At 41.9% G+C, this 22,215-nt stretch overlaps 1 protein-coding gene across 2 annotated transcripts in view; it reads right to left on the bottom strand.

The window, feature by feature from the left end:
* Gk5 (glycerol kinase 5) overlaps positions 1-22,215 on the bottom strand; it is an 88,323-nt gene that overhangs the window by 61,626 nt on the left and 4,482 nt on the right. For both annotated transcript variants that reach the window (XM_008856346.3, XM_029557819.1), the window contains exons 2-5: positions 16,994-17,087; positions 13,387-13,462; positions 6,741-6,834; positions 57-188 (exon numbers count right to left, since the gene is read on the bottom strand). In XM_008856346.3, coding sequence (XP_008854568.2) covers positions 57-188; positions 6,741-6,834; positions 13,387-13,462; positions 16,994-17,087 — 396 coding nt within the window. The remainder of the gene's footprint in view (positions 1-56; positions 189-6,740; positions 6,835-13,386; positions 13,463-16,993; positions 17,088-22,215) is intronic.

Raw genomic sequence — 22,215 nt, 5'->3', positions numbered from 1 at the left:
CACACACACACACACACACACACACACACACACACACACACACTATCTTTTCTTACCTCAGACAGGTTTTGTAAAATCCAGATCAATCTCAAAGAAGCTTGCTGGGTAGTAAAATTGAACCGACTGGCTGTTAATATCCGTTTACTTCGACTGAAGAAGTGAATCACCCGACAGGAACTGTGTAATAACTGTTTTAAAAACAAAGTAGTTTTAAAGGAAAATACAGTTAATGGTATGTTTTTGTTGTTAAATCAGGATCCGATGTAGTCCAGGTTGGCCTTGATCTCCTGATCTTTCTGCGTCCACCTCCCCGTCCAGGCAGGGGCCACCATACCCAACTATTTGATGTATTTTGATGATACATGTGCAAACACACCCAGCAATAAAGAAGTCATTTAACAACTTATAAAATGTTCTGAATGCTTAAGAAAATCAAGAACAACAATATTATTGTAAGTGGACAATTTGTATTTCAACATTTCAAATGTGACACATGTATTGTGAACTTCTTCAGTAATTGCCAGAGGCTTACGTATTATAGAACACTTAAAACCACTCTTTTCTACTGAGTGCACTGACATGCACTTAGTACCAGCTACTTGGGAGGCTGATTACCTCTGGTAGGAGGATTACCTGAGTTCATGAATTCAAAACTAGCTTGGGCAACCCAGCAAGACCCTGTCTCAAAAATTAAACCTACAGCACACATCAGCCTACAATTCTTTTTTACTTTGTTAATTGTGGAAGTAAAGGGAAAGATTAAAAGGAGAAGGCTATATTTGCAGAATTCTTATTTTACTAGGAAATACATACTTAACTTTTAAAGTATTCCAGATAAGTCTACATTATTTAGTATACTGGACAGCATCATCCAGTGCTACTCAAATATTAACATCATCAACATAAGGCTGTTTCCTCAGCTTTGATTTTGAAGGCCCATATCCCAAATATTTTCATGTTACTCATAATTGATTCAATAAATCAGAACCCTGAGAAAACTTAATGCCAATCAATAAGAATGAGCTCTTACTAGCTCCTTTTTTTTTCAGTTAGAAATCAAGTTAGGGACTGGAGAGATGGCTCAGCAGTTAAGAGCACTGGCTGCTCTTGCAAATGACCTGGGTTTGACTGCCAGCACCCACATGGCAGCTAACAACCATCCATAGCTCTAATTCCAGGGAAATCCAGTGTTCTCTTCTGACCTGTGCAGGGATTACACGACACGGGTGCACTTACATACACTCAGGTGATACACCCATACATATAAAATATTTTTTTAAAAAGGAAGAAATCAAGTTAGCAACACCAGGTTTAGCGATGATCCAGCCTGGGTTATATAGTGAAACTCTGTCTCAACCAAAGAGGGTTGGGGGGCTGTTGAACTACTTGCCTAGCATATGAAAGGCCCTGGGGGAGAGAAAAAGGAGGGGGAAGGAGGAAGAGAGGGAGAGAGAGAAACAGAGAGAAGAACTAGAGACGGTGGTGCACACCTAAAACCCAATACTTCAGAGGTTGAGGCAGAGGACCACTAAAAATTTGAGGTTAACCTGACTTACATAGTGAGTTACAGGTCAGTCAGAGATTCATAGTAAGACCCTGTTGAGAGGTGGGGGAGAGAGAAAGAGAGGAGGGGAGGAAATGATGGAGGGAGGGACGGAGGGACGGAGGGATGGAAGGAGGGAGAGAGAGAGAAGACAAAATGTGTGTTACACATTGCTGGCAGTAAGTAAAAGACAGAGTCAATCTTGAAAACAGTTTAGCAGTTTCTTATAAAACAAAATCTCGAGCCAGGTGTAGTGGTACACACACCTTCAATCTCAGCACTTGGGTAACAGAAGTAGAAGAATCACCACAAGTTCAATGTCAGCCTGGGCTATACAGCAAGTTGTAGGCCAGTGAGGGCTACAATGGAGACCCTGTCTCAAAACAAACAAAAGTAATTACTGGGCTAGGGAGATGGTTCAGTGGTTAAAGTGCTTGCCTTACAAGCAAGAAGACCAGAGTTCTGAACCCCAGAACCCATATAAATACTATATAGGCATGATGACCTGCCTGTAATTTGAGCAAGAAGGTAGAGATGGGATCCCAGAACAAACTGGTTAATGAAATTAGCCATATCAGCAGGCTCTGGGTTTGACTGAGAGATCCTGACTCAAAGAATAAGGTGGAAGATCGATCAAGAAAGATTCCTGACATTAACCTCGGGCCTCCATATGCACATGCATACACACATGTGCACACATCACATACTCATATATTTGAGAAGAAGAAAAAAAGCAATTCTCAAGTCTATCAGTTTTACTCTAGGGGCATTTATCCTAGGAAAATGAATGAAAACTTTTGTTTACACAAAGGCATGTACAAACAAAAAAGGTCTGTACAAACAATATTCAGAGCAGCCAAATGTCCTTCAGCAAGTGAAAGATTAAATATACTCAGGGCTGGAGAGATGGCTCGATGGTTAAGAACACTAACTGTTCTTGCAGAAGGCCTGGGTTCGAATCCCAGCACCCACATGGCAGCTAACAACTGTTCATAACTCCAGTTCCAGGGGATCCAACAGCCTCTTCTGTCCTCCGAGGGCATTGCACAACACAGGTGCACTTACTTACATGCAGGCATAATACTCATACACATAAAATAAAAATTAGCCAGGTGTGGTAGCGCACGCCTTTAATCCCAGCACTCGGGAGGCAGAGGCAGGCAGATCTCTGTGAGTTCAAGGCCAGCCTGGTCTACATAGTGAGTTCCAGGACAGCTGGGGCTACAGGAAGACCCTGTCTCAAAACAGAACCCCCCCCCAAAATTAAACATTTTTAAAAGAGAGCAAATACACTTTAGTGGGGCACCTGTATCACAGAGCTGCTAAAACCACCGCCAATTTGCAGGACTCTCTAGAGAAAAGGTTAATCTTTACAAAGGCATGACTTTAGGTATGCAACCTTTTTTTTTTTTTTTTTTGAGACAGGGTTTCAAATATACCACACCTGGCTTGTAGCATTTTTTTTTAATTCCAAAGAGAGGCAATTTTTAACACAATTTTCCAGAAATACCTTGAAGCAGGTACATAAAAATATATATACAATGAAGTTTAAGGGGGAAATATAGGAATAAGAAATCAAAGGCCAAAGGATTTGCCAACATGGGGTCAACTTTGGTGGGATAATGAATGTTTCCATTAGCTCTGTTCTTTTTTTTGTGGGGGGGGAATCCTAACGAGTTTATTGGACTTGCTAACACAGCATAGGGTGGGGGTTTATTTACAGAAGAGTGGGCACCCCCCCCCATTTACGGCTGCACTGGAAAGTTCACATTCAAATATAGATCCTGTGACTTCCCAACAGCCACACAAAATAGCAAGAGAGATGCCTCAAGGTGTTCTCAGCTTAGATATCCTTAGCCCCTCCCCACATGCAGCTAAGGTCACCTGATTGGGTGGGAGGGTAACTGAAACATTTTTTTTTAATTAGAACATTTTTTTAAACCTTCAAGGGCTCACTCTCTAGTTCACTCCAAACTCATGATCCTCCTGTCTCTGACTCCCAGATGCTAGGCCAGCACCACCACACCTAGCCCCTGAACAGTTTTTATATAGGAGACAGGTTAGTGGTCACCAAGAGGTAGGAATGATGGCAGGGTATGGAAAAGATGTAGATTCACTTTTGAAAAAACAATGTAAGAGATCTATGAAGTACTGGAGCTAGAGAGATGCTCAGTTAAGAGCATTGGTTGTTCTTGCAGAAGACCAGAACCCACATGGTAGTTAACAACCATCTGTAACTCTAGTTCCAGGGGATCCAACGTCCTCTTCTGTCCTCCATGGACACTGCATGACACAGGTGCACTTACACATATACAGGCATAACACTCATAGACATAAAAAAATAAAATAAGATAAAAGATATCTATGTAGTAATGGAACTGTTCAATACCTGCAGATGGTAGTAGATACACAAAGCCTACCCAGATGAAAACATTGTATAGAATGTAACACAGACACACACACAGACACACACACACACACAGACACACACACAGACACACACACACAGACACAGACACAGACACACACACACACACACGAGTACAGAACACTGGTATAAACTGGAGTAAGAGGTATTGTTTATCTTTATGTCCTGGCTGTGAAATTATACTATAGTTCTACAAAATCTTACCATCAGGGGAAACTGCACAGTGTACAAGAGCTCTCTTATTTCTTATAACAGCATGAGAATCTATAATTATCTCAATTAAAAATTCAATTTAAAGACTGGTAAGACCAGCAAATTAGGCCAGTGGGGAAAGGCACTTGCTGCCAAGCCTGATAACCAGAGTTTGATCCCCAAAGCCTACATAAAATTGACTCCTGCTGTCCTCTGACCTCCACATAAAAGTCATAGTTCATGTACATGTACACTCACACACACACAAAATTAAATGTGAAAAAAAATGAATGTTTCAGAATGCCTGAGATGTAGTTAAGTTCTGTGAAGGAATAAGCGTCAGAGTCAGGAGGCCGAGAGGGCTGCTTTGAGATGGCTGTATAGGGAAGGTAGGTAAGTATGAGCTGAGTTTTCAAGGATGACAAGGAGTTAGCTATTACAGCAGAGTGCCCCCTGCACTGGTGAAGCCTTTGAACGAAGAAGGATGTGACTGTTAAAAGAGTAAAGCAGTCTGGTAAAGGTGGAGCCAATCCTCAGCGACTTCAGGGAAAAGGGGTCTAGGAAGCAGTCAGAGCCCAGCCATATTAAGGAGCTAGGATTTTATGCTAGAGCACAGAGATGCTTTATCCACAGATCAAGGTATAGGGAAAATGAAAATGAGAGGAAGCATGGGTGCAGGAGGAGAATGGAAGAAAGGAATAGTTGCAAGGGATTATTACACCCACATATCTTAATTATGCCACTATTTTGCTTGGGGCTAGCCTTAGCCAAACTAATAACCTTGGTGACATCTCTGAAAAATACACCTTAGACACTTCCAACAACCATAATGGATTGGTTATTAGTACTTAGGGCGGGTAACTGCAGGGTGGGGCTCTGCATCCCTAACTGGTATGATTTTAAGTTATACAATTTAGGGCTCATGACGTTTCCTTATCACCACTTCCAATGCTCTTAAATAATGTACTGCTCTGGGGTTTTGCTATTGCTGGTTTTGTTTTTTGCCTTTTTTTGAGACAGAGTCTTACTCTGTAGCCCGGGCTGGCCTTGAACTCACAGCAATCCTTCTGTCTCAGCACTGTAAGTGTTGGGATTACAGGTACAGATGTGATCTACCACACCCAGTTATATGCCTTTTATAGAAATACAAACTCTCAGCTGGGAGTAATGGCTCACCCCTTTAATCCCAGAACTTGAGAGGCAGACGCAGTGGTCCTACACAGCAAGTTCCAGGTCAACTGGGGATGCAGGGAGACCCTGTCTCAAAATGACCAAAAGAAAGAAAGGAAGGAAGGAAGGACAACTCTCGATATTTAGCCTCACTAATTATTAAAGCTAGATACATAATACATATTAAAACATAAGAAACCATGCAGGTGCAGGTAACATTATGCCGAAGTTGTTTTACTCATGCATCGTTGTTATACTCTAAAATATATTCACATTCATTTTCACACAAAATTAGAACTGAGTTTGATCTCTGGGACCCACATGGTGGAAGGAGAGAATTGACTCCCACAAGTTGTTCTCTGACCTCCACACACGCACTGTGGCATATAGGCATGCATATGTGCACACATGCATACACACACACACACACACACACACACACAAAATTTTAAAAAACTGATGTCTCCAAATGCTTATCAAATAAACCTGATGCCCCAGACACTCTCTCTTGTACCACCTCATAACATTACAGTATCTGAGAAAACACTTAATCATGAGCCATTAGAAGTCTTAAAATCAACATTAAATATCACTAATAATACCAAACACTGAAGACCTGACCCTGTCTGAAGAGCTAAAACATCGCATCTTTTGCCTCAATCATATCACATGTAGACATAAGGGGTATTAGACGAGATGTCAGCAGCTAGTGGCACTATCCTTGCTACTCTTAATGACATCACCATAACTACCATTTACTGATGGCCTGCAACTTGTTACATAACATTAAGAACTGGACAGTCTGCTGTGTCAATATCCATTCTCCACTTTATAAGAGAGATGATGAAATTCGGTCATTTCAATTCATGTAATCTGTATATCTTTTTCATTTCTCAAAGACAGAAACATGAATTCTCTCCAGCAAGACAAATACTGGTCTACCCCAGAGCTCCTCCAGACTTCCTGAGGTACAGTCCTGAAACTCATCTACCACAGATGCTTTTAGGGGGCTTATATTAAATTTCACTCTGGGGGAATGTATGATCAGTACTTTTGTCTTAATGCCCTAAAGCAAGAAAGGTGGGGAATTCAACACATCTACAGTTAAGGAAAATCTATGTATAAAAAACAAAAACAAAAAACATCTGAATTACAGAAATAAAATAAAGATTACTTTGGGCTGGAGAGATAGCTCAGTGGTTAAGAGCACTGCTTGCTGTTGCAGAGGACCCAGGTTTGATTCCCAGCACCTACAGGCTAACAACCAGCCATAACTCGAGTTCCAGGGGATCTGATGCCCTCTTCTGATCTCTGCAGGCATTGTACAACACGGGTGCATTTACACACATGCAGGCAATATACCCATACACATAAAATTAAAATTAAATAAAATATTAAAAAGATTACCTTCATTAGAAGAGAATTATTCCAAGATTTTACAAGATCAGTTGCCCTTAGGTCCTGCCAACTAATGAAGTTGTGAAAATGATGTCCTGTTTTCCTAGGAAAGATGGAAAGAGTAAATCAGATATTATATGAAAGATCTGCCACAGATGGCTGGGGATATTGCTAGAATGCTTGCTAGAATGCATGAGGCCCAGGTTCAATCCCTAATGCTGGGGAAAAAAATCTGCCATAAGAGAAAACAAAATAAGGCACAGGCATGCTGGTGCATGCCTTTAGTCCCAGCACTTGGGAGGCAGAGGCAGGCGGATCTCTGTGAGTTCAAGGCCAGCCTGGTCTACATAGTGAGTTCCAGGCCAGCTGAGGCTACTTTTTTTAAAATAATAAATTAAAAAAACCAAAAGTACTATTTGACACATAGTATCAGATTATAAATCAGATTCTGGCCCCAAAAGATTATTCTTTTGAAACACTACAATGTGTATACTTTCAAAAACAAAATTAGTGACAAGACCTTTGAAGATACAATCTATATTTTTAAAAAGCAAAATTTAAAAAGCTAATGGATCCTCCGTCATCATACTTACCCTAATCCAGATAAAAATGACCCATGAAGGATCAAAAATATCTCTTAAGGCCTTCTGCACCCCTCAACTTTAGAATGTCTTAGCCATTGTTTACCTAATACGATTACCAAAATGTATCCAATAATGTAAAATCAGGGTCGTAGAGATGACTCAACCTGGAAACCTGAATTTGCTGTGTGGAACCCACAGTGAAATGAGAGAACTGACTCCCAAATGTTGTCCTCTGACGTCCATACATGCATGGGGGCATAACTATGCCCTCAGTGTACACACACACACACACACACACACACACACACACACACATTGATAATGTATTTTTTAATTTTTTTTAAAGAAAGAAAAACCCAAGCCAGACATGGTGGCATACACCAACATTTAGAAGGAACTGCCATGAGTTCAAGGCCAGTCTAGTCTTCCTGGGCCTTGAGACTCTGTCTCAAAAGCAGACCTCTGTGAGAGCGAGACCAGTCTGGTCTACATAGAGAATTCTAGGCTGGTTGGAGCTACAGGAAGACCCTGTCATAAGGAAAAAAAAAAAAAAAAAAAAAAGTCTACTAGGTGCAGTGGCAAACGCTAGCAGAAAAAGCTGAAGAGGTGAACGTAGGAGGATCATGAGTTCAAGGCCAGCCTAGGCTATTCCTTTCCCTTTAAACAAAGCAAAACAAACAAAAATCTAGCAAGCCCTGGGTCAATACTACAATAACAGTACAGAGCTAATAAACACAGAAGAAAAAAGGTCCTTTTCCTTTGAGGCTCCTACAAAACACCCACTGGTATGTATTAATTGTTAAGGTTCAGATAGCCCCACCCCCTCACCAACAGGGCCTCAGGGACCTCACAAGCCCCTGAGAAAAGGGAACCAAGTTGATAGGCACCCTGGTCTTTGAAGTCAAGAGAAGCACACATTTTCCCTGCCCGGAAGGGACTCTGTCCCATGTGTACCTTTGCTAATAAACTCTATTCTGATGGAGTTTTATCTGTGTCCTGGTGCTTTCTCCCGATCAACCGGATTCATCCACAGGCTACTTTATCATTAATGTTTTTTTCTTTTATTTTCACGGTGCTGGGGATGAACCCAGGGCCTGGAGCATACTCGGCACATGGCTCTGGCACTGAACTGCACGCCCCAGCCCTGGCCTCCACTAGCCTTGCTCAGTTCTGGGTCAATTTAACCATGTTGACCTAACCAGTTCAATTCCTGAGACCCCTACTCCCCACTCAAGCAGTCCAATTCCTGGTTTTGTCTTCATTGGTCTCAGTAAGTACTTTTTAAAAATATTTTTATTTATTATTTTATTTTTATGTGAATAAGTGTATTGTCTGCATATGTGTAAGTGCAGCCATGTCATGCAATGCCCATGGAGGTCAGAAGAAGGCATCAGATCCCTTGGAATTGGAGTTACAAATGATTGTTAGCCACCATGTGGGTGCTAGGAATCAAACCCAGGTCCTCTGCAAGAGCAGTCAGTGCTCTTAACCTCTCAGCCATCTCTCCAGCCCGCGTTTCAGCAAGTATTTATAAAGGCAGTTTCTGACAGGAGTCGGAGACAGAGCTATGAACAGAAAAATAGGGCATCTTTGACCTGAAGAATATACTTTCTACCTGGGAACTCAAACAAATCATTGCAATAGGAACAAGTCCTATGAAGAAGAAATACAGGAGCCCGTGAGTATATGCTGTGGGATCCTACCTGGTCCAGGAAGAAGGACCAGAGAAATGGCAGTGGAACTGGGCTCTGAAGGATGCATAGAGATTAACCAGGAAGGTAAATGTGCTGACAAAATGTATCGTGTTCAAAAGTACCAAGGTAGGACGAAGCACACTGTGTTAGAGGAGCTGAAAGGTTAGCAAAGCTGAAGAGGAAAGAGAAAAATCACAAGAGGAAAGTGCTGGTGACTCATAACATGATGCAGAACAATCTAGAAAGCTGATGTGAAGTGGTGGCATATATTCCAATAGTCAGTCAGCACAGATTTGAGTTAATTTTATCTCTATAAAGAGAAAACGTGAAAGACAATATTATACAAACTGTCTTCAATCCTTCTAACACTTTATACCCTTCTGTAGCTGCTCATATACTTGTGTCACAAATAATTAGCAATAATCATTAACATAAATAGCAAATGCTACAAGAAAAGACATCTGGCAGGAGAAACACAGAGGTTTATATACTTGATAAGAGAGACTATCAATTCCTGACAGGCTGGTGTTGGTTTTCACCTTCGTATTCAGTCTTAAACCGGTACTGAGCTCTGTGAACCTATCACCAGTTATGGACTGATCCCAGGCTCTGACTCACATTTTACACTGCTAATTGGCACACATCCTGATCTGAGGTTAGCTGGCAAAGCCTCCCTCAGAGACACAGCAACTGAAGAAACAAACAGATTTTTCAAAAGAAGAAAAATGGGGGAAAATACCACTTACAGTATTTTAGAAAGCAAGCTAAATACACCATGGATTAAACATACTAGAAGAAAGTTCAACCTAAAGAGCATGAAAAAATTTCAGGGCTGAAAAACATTAACATTGAGTTTCCTGGCTTGGGGGCCCGCAAGGGCGGGGGTACCAGGAAAAAAAAACATCAAGTTGAAAGTTTTAGACTTTTATAGTATTATAGCAACCATAAAGGAAATCATTTCCGGAAGTCATGAAGATGGGAATGCACTATAGTCACAAGAGAAAAAAAAAAAGCCCAGCAAGATTACTGTCAGTTTGAAGCCAGTTCAGGCTATTTAATGGAACCCTTCTCAAAAAAAAAAAAAAAAGAAAAAAGAAAAAGAAAAGAAAAACAAGCTGAGAGAGACGGCTCCCTGGTTAAAGCAGGTAAAAAGCCCATGGCAGTGTGCCCTGTAATCCCAGCACTGGGGAGGTGGGACAGGACACCTGTAGGCCAATAGACGACACCAGAAGTTGACCTCTGGCCTCCACACATGCACACACATGTGCACAAAACACATACAACACAGAAAGCAAGAAGGAGAAGGTGCTGGCTGGCCTGGAATAAACAATGGATTATTCTGTAGGATCCAGGATGTCTCTTCATCTCACAGGGGAGCAAGAAGTACTTCCTGTCTGCTCTGGGCTAGGTCCATTCCGATGTTGTCCGTATGACACCCTGTAGAGGCCTACTGCAGCCCAGTGTGCAGAATAAGGCTCCATTCTTTTACCATGAAACAAGCATGCAGCTTTACACACTTCTTCAAAAAATGTGCATGTCTCAGTTTCCACAAGTAAAAAGTGTTTGCAATATAAACATTTTAAAAAAAACAGGGGGGAGGGTAAGTGTGGTGATGCACACCTTTAGTCCCAGCACTAAGGAGGCAGAGGTGGGTAGAACTCTGTGAATTCGAGACTAACCTAGTCTACACAGTGAGTTCCAGGCCAGACAGGGCTACATAATGAGATCCTGTCTCAAAAAAATAAGTAAAATAAAATACAATAAAATAATAAAGGGGTGTAATTAAGAAAACAAATTCACAGTACAGTTTTAGGTGAAAAAAGTCTCTTTAACAACTACACCTGTAAGATAACTGAACTGTCTCTCAGTCCACTGGTCTGTTCCTTTCTAAAATTAAAGGGTCACAGAAAGACTTCAATAAGTTCCTTCCCCAGGAACTCTCTCCTGTCTTGGCTTCTCTGCCTCCCGCTTCTCAGATGGCATTGCTTGGTCAGCCTTCCTTCCCACTGGGAATCTTTTTAAATGTGGGAGGGAAAATACCTTGGTGGAAATCCTGGCAAACTTTTCTTTCTTCCATCTAATCTTACCAGACTATATCTTCTTCTGAAGACTTCTGCTCTGCAGGTCTCAAGTGAGGGCAATTTTGCAACGCTTGGAAACATCTGAGTTCCTCCCAAGGAAGGGGCTGTTACTAAACACCTACAATGCATTGGACCATTCCCACAAAGAATCACCTCATCCAAGATGGTGTGGTACCACTGCTTAGATCTGCAAATAACTTGGATTTATTCAGTATTATAGCTTTTTGTCTGTTTTTTTGAGAGAGGGTCTCACTATGTGGCCCAGGCTGGCCATGAACAAGCAATTTTCCTGCCTCAGCCTTCTGAGCGCCCACATTACAGGTGTGAGCCACCAAGCCTGGCTAAATGTCTTCCTCTTGCCTAATACTGAGTCAAAAGCCAGATTCCTGTGAATCCACCTGATTATATTTTGACACCCTCGCCTTATTTTTCCTTCTTACTGCCCAAAATGTTCTACAAAGTCCAGCACTTTGTAATATAGGCACGTTACAATTTTGTTTTGTTTTGTTATTTTACGTGTATTCGTGTATTGCCTATTGCCTGCATGTAGGTAAGTGCACGATGTTGTGCAATGCCCGTGGCGATCAGAAGAGGCCGTCAGATCCCCTGGAACTGGAGTTATGGACAGTTGTTAGCTGCCATGTGGGTGCTGGGATTCGAACCCAGGTCTTTGCAAGAACAACCAGTGTTCTTAACTACTGAGTCATCTCTCCAGCCCCTTGTTTTGTTTTGTTTTAACTTTATGTGTCTGAGTGTTTTGCCTGCATGTATGTATGTGCACCCATGTTGTGCAATGCCCATGGAGGCCAGAAAAGGGTGTCTGATTCCCTCGAACTGGAGTTACAGGTGGTTGTTAGCAGCCATGTGGGTGCCAGGAACTGAACCCAGGTCCTCTGCAAGAGCAGTCAGTGCTCTTAACACTGAGCCATCTCTCCAGCCCCATGTTACAGTTTTTGTTTCTGCTTTTATTTTATTTTAAAAAATATTTTATTTTTATTTTATGTGTATGAATGCATTGCCTGCACGTATTTAAGTGCATCCATGTTGTGCAATGTCTATGAAATTCAGAAGAGGGTGCTTGATCCCCTGGAACTAGAATTATGGATGGTTGTTAGCTGCCATGTGATTGCTGGGAAGTAAACCTGGGTCCCCTACCAGAATAGTCAGTGCTCTTAACCACTGGGCCATCTCTCCAGCCCTCTTCTTTTATTTTGAGAGAGGGCTCTACATTGTGAAGCTGGTCTTGAATTCTTGGACTTAAGCAATCCTCCAGCCTCAGATTCCTGACTGCTGGAACAACAGTCAAAGGTGACCATGGCCAGCTCCTTTTGTATTGTTTTGTGTTAAAAGTAAGGAAAGCACATACTGGAGGCAAAATGGAATGGTAAAAAGAATATAGAACCTGCTTCATAAAAAAAAAAAAAAAAAAAAGAAAAAAAAGATTTAGGGCTTGGGGTGCTGTTCAGTGGACAAGCACTTGCCTAGCCTGCCTGTGGCCCTAGGCTCAACTCCAAAACAGTGAAACAAAGAAGCGAAGCCAAAAGATAGTTTAGAATCAGGCTCTAGTTACTGAGTGACCTTGAACAACTTACTAATTTCTCTGAGCTTCAGTTTCTTTCTCTGGAAAAATAAACAAAGACATAAATGATAGGTTTCTTTTCCAGATAATGAAAGCTGCCATCGCAGGTGTTTACTGTCCACAGCTACAACTGTCCTGCAATGTGTCTACACCACAGACACCTCAGATGCTATAGAAACTGACATGAAACAAAAGCAAGTCTGAAAATGTAGATCATTAAGGATATTCTATTCCTGAAATTTGGACTCTCTGCATATAAGGCATCCTAGACCCTGTTTTTTTGAAAAGCCAATTTACTCAAAAGAGGAATGCAGACCTTTTATGACAGCAGCAATCTCCTTACTATGATTTCATGTTTTCTTTTGAGACGGCATCTCACTATATTGCCCAGATGGCCTCCAACTTGGTTCAAGCTAATCCTCCTGCCTCAGTCTCCCAAGTGCTGGAACTATGGGTATGTACCACCTTCTTTCTGTACCGGTTCAACCGCAGTATGTGTGCTGCCAAATCGAGCACCATGCCTGGCTTCTTCTCATTATTTTAAGTAAATCAAGTGCAGATGATAAGTGGGGAGCCAGACAGTAAGCCCATTTTCATCGCCTTAGCCAAACACAACTGGCCTCAGTTCACAAACTGAAAACTCTCCAAAGAAGTTTCACAGCACCCAACCCCCTGAAGCTGGAGATGAAGCCAGCACTAGCCACACAAAGCACTTACTTGTTCCACGTAATAAAAGTTGCTCTCTGCGTTGATACGCCCAGACCAACAATTTGATTCATCTGTACTCCTGCAGCTAAAGGTAAAGGCAGATAAGATATGTTTGACAGGCAGTGAGATTTCACTGTATAATACAATACAGAATCTTTAGCAAAAACATCTGAGTTTAATAAGTAAAGCATTACTAAGATAATTTTGTCGTTTTTATTTTAAAGGGAAAAAAGATAATAACAAAAGTGGCCCCTTTTCTTGCTTTAAATATTAGAAAAGAAAGTTTAATAAAAGTCACGTCACACTGCATTCCCCCCCACAATACTGAAAAACTAGATCTTAACTTACACAATAGTCAATCACAATAGATGTAGATGATGATGACTGAGGAAAATCCCTGTGGAAACCAGTGTAATTACTGAAGCTGAGATATTTTTCAAGACAAACAGATGCTAAATATAAAAATAAAAACATGAGTTCTGCTTTTGTTTATTTTTTGTTTTATTTTTTGAGACAGGGTCTTACTCTGTAGCATAGACTGGTATAAAACTCATTATGCAGCATAAGCTGACTTCAAACTTAATTCTCCTGCCTCAGTCACCTGAGTGCTAGGATTATAGGCCTGAGCCTCCATACTCAGTTAACATGAGTGGTTTTGGTGGTGGCATTTTATTACTTTTCAAAGATTTGTTTTTATTTCTGTGTTTGTGTATGCCAGTGTGTAGGTGCCCACAGAGGCCAGAAGAGGGCATTATATCCCTTGCAGCTGGAGTTATGGACAGCTGTGTGTGCTAGAAAAGCAGCAAGAGTTCTTAACCACTGAGCCATCTCCCCAAACCCTGCTGTCTCATTATTTGTATGGATTTGTGTGCGTGTGCGTGTGCGTGTGTGTGTGTGTGTGTGTACAGGTAAACACTCATGATGGAGAGGGGGTAGTTCACATAGCAAGGTGCACCTGTAGAAGTCAGAGGACAACTTTATGGAGTCAGTTCTCCACTTCAACCTTAATGTGGGTTCTGGAGATCAGTGTTGGGTCACCAGGATTTCGTGGCACATTCCATTCCTCACTGAGTCAACTCACTGGCCCTAACAAGAATCTTTTAATTCTGTTTTTTAGTTTGGGGTTTGTTTTGTTTGTTTTACAGAACTGAGGATAGAATTCAGGGCTTCAAGTGCTAAGCAAACAGTGTACCACTGTTTGGTTTGGGTCCCAAGACCAAAACACCAGATTTTAAACTCAAATTTCCTTAAAATATAGAAATGTTTTCTGGTTTGTTTCTTTTGTTTTTGTTTGTTTGGCAACAGGGCCTCACAATGTAACCCTAGATGGCCTGGAACTCCCTATGTAAACCAGGTTGGCCTCGATCTCACAGAGATCCACCTGCCTCTGCCTTCCTAGTGCTGGGATTAAAGGCGTGCACCACCATGCCTATGCCTAGAAATATGTTTTGTTGGTTTGGGGTTTTTTTTTGGGGGGGGGTCTTTTTGAGACAGGGTCTCCCTGTAGCCCCAGCTGGCCTGGAACTCACTATGCAGACCAGGCTAGCCTTGAACTCACAGAGATCCACCTGCCTCTGGGTCCAGAGTGCTGGGACTAAAGGTGTGCACCACCACGCCTAGCAGAAATATGTTTTTCATATAATGTATTTTTAAATTTGAGACTAGGTCTCATTATATAGTACAGGTTGGCCTCCATTCTCCTGATATAGCCTCCTGGGATTACATGATATGTCACCATGTCCTGCTTATAATGTTATTTTTTCTTGTTTTTTTTTTGAGACAGGGTCTCACTATATAGTTCTGGTTGGCTTGGAACTCATTATGTAGACCAGGCTGGCCTCAAACTCAGACATCCACCTGCCTCTGCCTCCAGGGCAATGAGATTAAAGGTGTGCATCACCACACCTGGCTTGTAATAATTCTTTTAAAATAAATTTATCCCACTGGGTGAATTTGGCACAACTTCAATTTAAGTACTAAGGAAAATGTATCACTCCTATATAGTACTGTTTCCAACAATCTTTAACTTAAATCTAATCATGAGGAACGAGACAACAAAATGAGGAATGGTCTACTGAATTGGCCCATACTTTTGGAAAACTTTCACTGTTGCCAGGCTTGGTGGTGCACACCTTTAGTTCAGTACTTGGGAGGCAGAGGCAGGTAGATCTCTGTGAGTTCAAGGCCAGCCTGGTCTACAGAGTGAGTTCCTGGCAGCTGAAAAAAGATTTAAAAAAAAAAAGATTTTAAAAAAATGTATGTAGTTGGAGGGGAGGGAGTAGGCATGGATTTGATCAAAACACCTTATATGCATGTATGAAATTCTCAATAAATTATTTTTTAAAATGTATGTAGTTACAGGGAGTTGTGAGTCACCCAATGTGGGTGTACCTGATGGTAAGAAGAGAACTTGGGTCCTCTGGAAGAGCAATATGTGCTCTTAGTCCTTGAGCCATCTCTTCAGCCCCTATTACAACTTTTAAAATAAGATTTAAATGATTACAAACTAAAAAGATGAAAAAGAGAAGCAATTCAGTCAAAAAAAGTGCAATGTTTTTGAACAAGGTTACACTGAAAACATTCTTTTTTCACTTTTTCTCTCTTTTTTTAAAAATTATGTATATATGTGTGTCTATGTGTAGGCTTGTACACATGAGTGCAGTATCCACAGAGGCCAGATGAGGGTATCAGATTCCCTGGAGTTGGAGTTAGGCAGTTGCCAGCTGAGTGATGTGGATGATGGGGACTGAACTCAGGACCTCTGGGAAGAACAGTACTGAGCCACCGAGCCATCTCTCCAGCCCCTTTCTTTCAGGAGGTTTTCCTAAGTAGGCCAAGCTGATCTCAAATGTTACAATTATAGGTGTATGCCACCATGCCCCACTTGGGAGGCAGAGTCATGCAGACCTCTGTGAGACTGAGGCCAGCCTTGTCTATATAGCAAGTTCCAGGCCAGCCTGGAGTCCCTGTTTCAACCCCGCCCCCCCCCAAAAAAAAAACAACAACCAAAAACATTCTTTTTAAAAAAATATTTTTATTTTATTGGGTATGAGTATGTTGCCCGCATGTGTGTAAGTGCACCTATGTGGTGCAATGCCCGAGGAGGTCAGAAGAGGGCACTGGATCCCTTGGAACTGAAGGCAGTTGTTAGCCACCATGTGCATGCTGGGAATTGAACCCAGGTCCTCTGCAGGAGCAGTCAGTGCTCTTAACTGATGAGCCATCTCTCAAACACCCTCAAAAAACATTCTTAAGCACTAAGACTTGAGCCTCAACTATGGTTAGAACATTGCCTCAATGGACTATAACTTATTTTATAATCAGGTAAGGCAGTTGTGAAAGAAGGAACAGTAAGGGTAACTGTTTCTAATCCTCTGGAGTGCTATACCCACCAGGAAATGAAATAAGCACTGTAACCTGGAACAAAGGAAGGTAGCTGAAAAGGGCCACACCAGGGGACATGGCCCCTCTTACCTTTATGCTTGACAAAGTAGCTCACTGTACACCACAAATTCCCCCTCAGCAAAATACTGAGAAACCATGGCTCTTCTCTCAAAAGACCATTAGAAGATTCTTATTAGAAACAGTGTACTATTATTTTTATAAATCCTCTTACCTTTGACAGCATCTTTTACTACAGCAACAAACTGAGTCCAGAGAACATCAGGATCAATTTCAACCCAACCAGGCTGAGGATAAATATTTTCTATCTATTTAAGAAAACATAGGATTGAGTAAAGAAAGCATTAGATTAAGTCAATAATATCTGGATCTTAAGACTACCAGTTAAAATAATTAACAGTATAATTTCATTTAGCTAATTAGTTTTTACTGTTAACACTGAGCAGCTGGTTATAGCTCAATGTTGGTGTGTGAAAGACCCAAGTTCAATCCTTACTCCCAAATATTGAAAAAACATATATAAATGAAATTAAAAAGGGCTATATACCAACAGTAATAGCTCATTAGTTTACAGAAGATTTTAATTTGGTTTATTTTACCTTTTCCTTTATTTTTCAAGTTTTCTACAACAAAGATGTTTTATAGTAAGGATACAAAAGATTTTTTTTAATTAAAAATAGGGGTGGAGAGGTGGCTCAGTGGCTAAGAGCACTGATGTTCTTGCAGAGGACCTGGGTTTGGTTCCCAGTACCCACATGGCAGCTAACAACCATCCAGAACTCCAGTTCCAAGGGATCTGATGCTCTCTTCTGGCCTCTGCGGGCACTGCATGCATGTGGTATACTTATATGCATGCAGGCAAAACACTCATACATAAAATAAAAATAAATAATATATTTTCAAAATGAAAAATAAAGGAACAAGTTTTTGTTGTTGTTTTGGTTTGGGTTATTTTTGTCCTTTTGAGACAGGGTTTCCCTGTAGCTCCAGCTGCCCTGGAACTCTCTATGTAGACCAGGCTGGCCTCAAACTCAGAGATTCACCTGCCTCTGCCTCCTAAGTGCTGGGATTAAAGGTCTGTGCCACCATGCCTAGCCTTAAAGGAATGAGTTTTAATTCAGACTATCATGGATTAGCACCCTCCACCCTGTCTCCTACTACACATAAATACAAAGCTTGGGCAGAATGCAGGGAACAGTTTTTCAGGGTGGGGGAAATACGTAAGAATTCAAGTACCACAAGGGCAAAGGATGTAGCTCAGTGATTGGATCACTTGTACACCATACACAAGGCCCAGGGTTTGATCCCTAGCACTACCAAGAAGACAAAAATTGAGTACCACTAAGCTGATGCTAAGTTTCCCATTTTTCTTCTGACATCCCTTGGTCTGGACTCAGGCATGCTAGAAACTAGAGTTCAGCTACAAGAGAAGCTCTGCTTACTGTTTAGGGTCAAAGACTAGGAAAGGGAATTTCTAACATTGAAAAGGAAATGACAGTCATGGTCCATTTTCCTTCCTTTCTTATTTTTTCCCTACTTACCTCCCTTCTTTTGCACCCAGGCTACCATATGCAGTGAGCTGCAGCAGTAATAGTGGGTCCGAGGGTACCAACCAACACCTACAACAATGGCAGATGCAGAACTTCCTACCCAATCTGAGAAGCTGCATGAGCTTTGTCATTATTTTCTGCTGCTTTGTCATTATTTTCTGTTCTCTGGGCCTAGGCCAGATGTACCCAGAAAAAAGAACAGAACCCCCATTTTGAGGCCAAAGGTCAAAAGGAGAAAACTAGGCCTTAGAAATCAAAGACTACTAGGCTTCAGGCCTGGTGGATCAGGCTGGCGATCCCACCTACTAGGGAAACTAAGGCAGGAAGCTGACAAGTTCAAGACCTGCTCGGACTACACAGTGAGTTCAAAGCCATCCTGGGTAACTCAGTGAGACCTGCCTCAAAAGAAAAAAAAGCAAATAATACAAAATTCAAAATGATAGGGCCGGGCGTGGTGGCACATGCCTTTAATCCCAGCACTTGGGAGGCAGAGGCAGGTGGATCTCTGTGAGTTCAAGGCCAGCCTGGTCTACATAGTGAGTTCTAGGACAGCTGGGACTACAGGGAGACCCTGTCTCAAAAAGACCAAAAAAAAAAAATTTTTAATGATAATTACCTATATCGAAACTCTGCCTCCCAAGGCTCGGGGATCATTGCAGAAGAGGAGAGAGAAAGATTGTAGGAGTCAAAGATGGTGGATCACAACAAGGAAAGGGTTTTCCAGACGGCTGGGAAGTTACTCATCTGAACTCACAACAATGGTGACAGCATACACAACTCAAGCCAGACAAAATTCCAGCATAGTAGGGAAGTGGGTAAGAAACTCCAACCCTCTCTGAGGAGCTATTAGCAAGTGATGGATGCTAGTAGGGGAGAGTCAATCTCATTTAAGGGTAAGACTTGGTAGACTGACCAGGTTCCAGGCTTCTGACTCTATAGGCATATATAAAAATATATTACATGAAATTGGACAGGGGGTAGTAAGGGGAGTAACAGGGAGTGCAGAAAGGGGAAGAGCTCTGAATATGATCAAACTATATTATAAGAAATTTTGCAAAAATCACTAACAAATAATAAATACATAAAAAAGAACTTCTAGCTGGGTATGGTGGCACATGCCTAGAATCTTAACACCTGGGAGGCAGAGATAAGAGGATCACTGTAAGTTCAAGGCCAGACAGGCCCACATAGTGAGTAGTTCTGGGTCAGCCATATAGCAAGACTCTGTCTTTTAAAAACAACAAGGAAGGAGGGAGGGAGGGAGGGAGGGAGGGCAAAAGATTTAAACTGGTACTTCCCAAATAAAGTATATGCAACATACATATGTCCATGTACCAGGTGTGGTGGTGTGTGCCTTTAATCCTAGCACCTGAGAGGCAGAGACAGGCCCATCTCTGTGAGACTGATGCCAGCTGGGTCTACATAGTGAGTCCAGGCTAGCTGGGGCTACAAGGAGACCCTGTCTCAAAAAGACCAAAACATAACTAATTAATTAATATGTCCATACATATATGTTCATGAAGATATTCAACATAAGCCATTAGAAAAACAGAAACCCAGTGTGTTATCACTAATTATAGATAAGTAACAACAACAACAAAATAAACAGGGGTGGGGGAGCTGACTTGATGACTCAGTATATCCTGAACTTGATCCCCAGGTCCTCATGTAGCATTTTACCCACTGAGCCATCTCCCCATCCCTGCTGCTTTTTGAGATAGGGTCTTGCTCTATAGGCCAAGCTGGCCTGGAGTTCACTATGCAGTCTGTGCTAGCTTCCAACTCCTGTTCCTTAACTAGGTGTGCCACTAAACCTCATTAATTTTTCATTTTAGTTTATGAAGCAGCTAGAGACATGGTCAGAAAAGAGCACTTGCTACTCCTCTAAAGGACTCAAGTTTAGTTCCTCACACCTATATCAGGTGGCTCACAACTGCCTATAACTCTAGCTCCCAGAGATCTGACACCCTCTTCTGGCTTCCTTGGGCACCCGCCCACATGTGGCATATACTCATACAAATACAAAAAACAAGCATATAAATAAAACAATTTTTAAAAATAAATCTTTAAAAAATAGGTTTTAAAGAATATTTTATTATTTTTTTAAATATTTTATTATTTTTATGTGTATGTGTGTCTTGCTTGCATGTAGGTAAGTGCACCCATGTCATGCAATGCCTGTGGAGGACAGAAGAGGCCGTTGGATCCCATGGAACTGGAGTTGCAGACAGTTATTAGCTGCCATGTGGGTACTGGGATTCAAACCCCAGACTTCTACAAGAACAACCAGCATCCTTAATCACTGAGCCATCTCTTCAGCCCTTATTTATTATTTTTATTTTGCGTGTATGGGTGTCTTGTCTGCTTGTATGGGTGCACCCATGACATGCAATGCCTGTGGAGGTCAGAAGAGGATGTTAGATTCTTCTGAAACAGGAGTTACAGACAGTTGTTAGCTGCCATGTGGGTGCTGAGAACCAAACTTGGGTCCTTTGCACAGAGCAACCAGTGCTCTTAATCAATGAGCCATCTCTCCAGCCCCTAAAAATGTTTTAAGAGCCTATGGCTTCAAGTTAAACTGATGGCTTGAACATCCCCAATACCTTTCAGGACTCTGCTAAAAGAAAAGAAAAGGCTGAGTGGCAAGCCAGGCATGGTGGTGCAGGCTGCCATCCCAGCACTCAGGAGACTGACAGGGGAGGATGGTTCTAAATTATAAATTCAAGTCCAGCCTGGATTACACAGTGAGATCCTATCTCAAAAAAAAAAAAAAAAAAAAAAAAAAAAAAAGACTTGGTGGGGTTGGAGAGATGACTCGGTTAAGAACACTGGCTGCTCGGTTCCCAGAACCCACATGGCGGCTAACAACTGTTGGTAACTCCAGTTCCAAGCAATCTGAATGCTCTCTCTGACTTCCTCAGGCACTGAGGGAGTGTACACAGGTACACTTACACACATGCAGGCCATACATACATATTTTTAAAATATTTTTTATTTTTATTTTATGTGTATGAGTGTTATGTCTGCGTGTAGGTAAGTGCACCAGCGTTGTGCAATGCCTGCGGAAGACAGAAGAGGCTGTTGGATTCCCCTGGAACTGGAGTTATGGACAGTTGTTAGCTGCCATGTGGGTGCTGGGATTCGAACTTGAGTCTTCTGCAAGAACAACCAGCATTCTTAACTTCTGAGCCATCTCTCCAGCCCCATAAAATATTTTTTTAAAAAGACTTAAAGGCACAAAGATAAGGGCAAACAGGATCAGACCAGATTGAACTAGTGTTTTAAATATGAACAGTGAACGGGCGGGTTGAATATAGCTTAGCACAGGAAAAAGTACTATGCCCAGATTACATGGCCCCTCTACTCAACCCGCACCCCAACTTCACTCAAAGTAAAACCACTATTCCTTATAATGCCCTGTAAGACCTGAGTCAGATCACCTGTACAGCTACTCAGAAAGCAAGCAGCCAGAGGAGCTGTCTCCTCAGGTCATCTTTCCCTCAGAATCACAAGCACCGGGTACTTGGGTAAGTGTAGAAACAGCATGAGCAAAGTCCACAGCAGAGAGCAGAGATTTCAGGCTGAGCCCTGGAAAAGGGAGGCACCCCAGAAACAAGAGTGTTGGGGTGCTGCGTGGGCTGTATTCACAATTGGTTCAAAGCCTTTTAAGGCTCCCTGGTGCCCCTCAGCCACACTACTGCTTTGCACACTAGGCTCATGTAGAGACTGAACTTCAAATATCAGATAGAGCTGGGTGTGATGGTGCACGCCTTTAATCCCAGTGCTTGGGATTAAAGGCAGGCGGATCTCTGTGAGTTCGAGGCCAGCCTGGTCCACATAGTTCCAGGACAGCTGGGGCTACAGAGAGACCCTGTCTCAAAAAGAC

This window comes from Nannospalax galili, unplaced genomic scaffold (assembly GCF_000622305.1).
Source record: "Nannospalax galili isolate Female #2095 unplaced genomic scaffold, S.galili_v1.0 scaffold708, whole genome shotgun sequence".
Classification (NCBI taxonomy): Eukaryota; Metazoa; Chordata; class Mammalia; order Rodentia; family Spalacidae; genus Nannospalax; species Nannospalax galili.
This window is presented reverse-complemented; position numbering and strand designations above follow the sequence as displayed.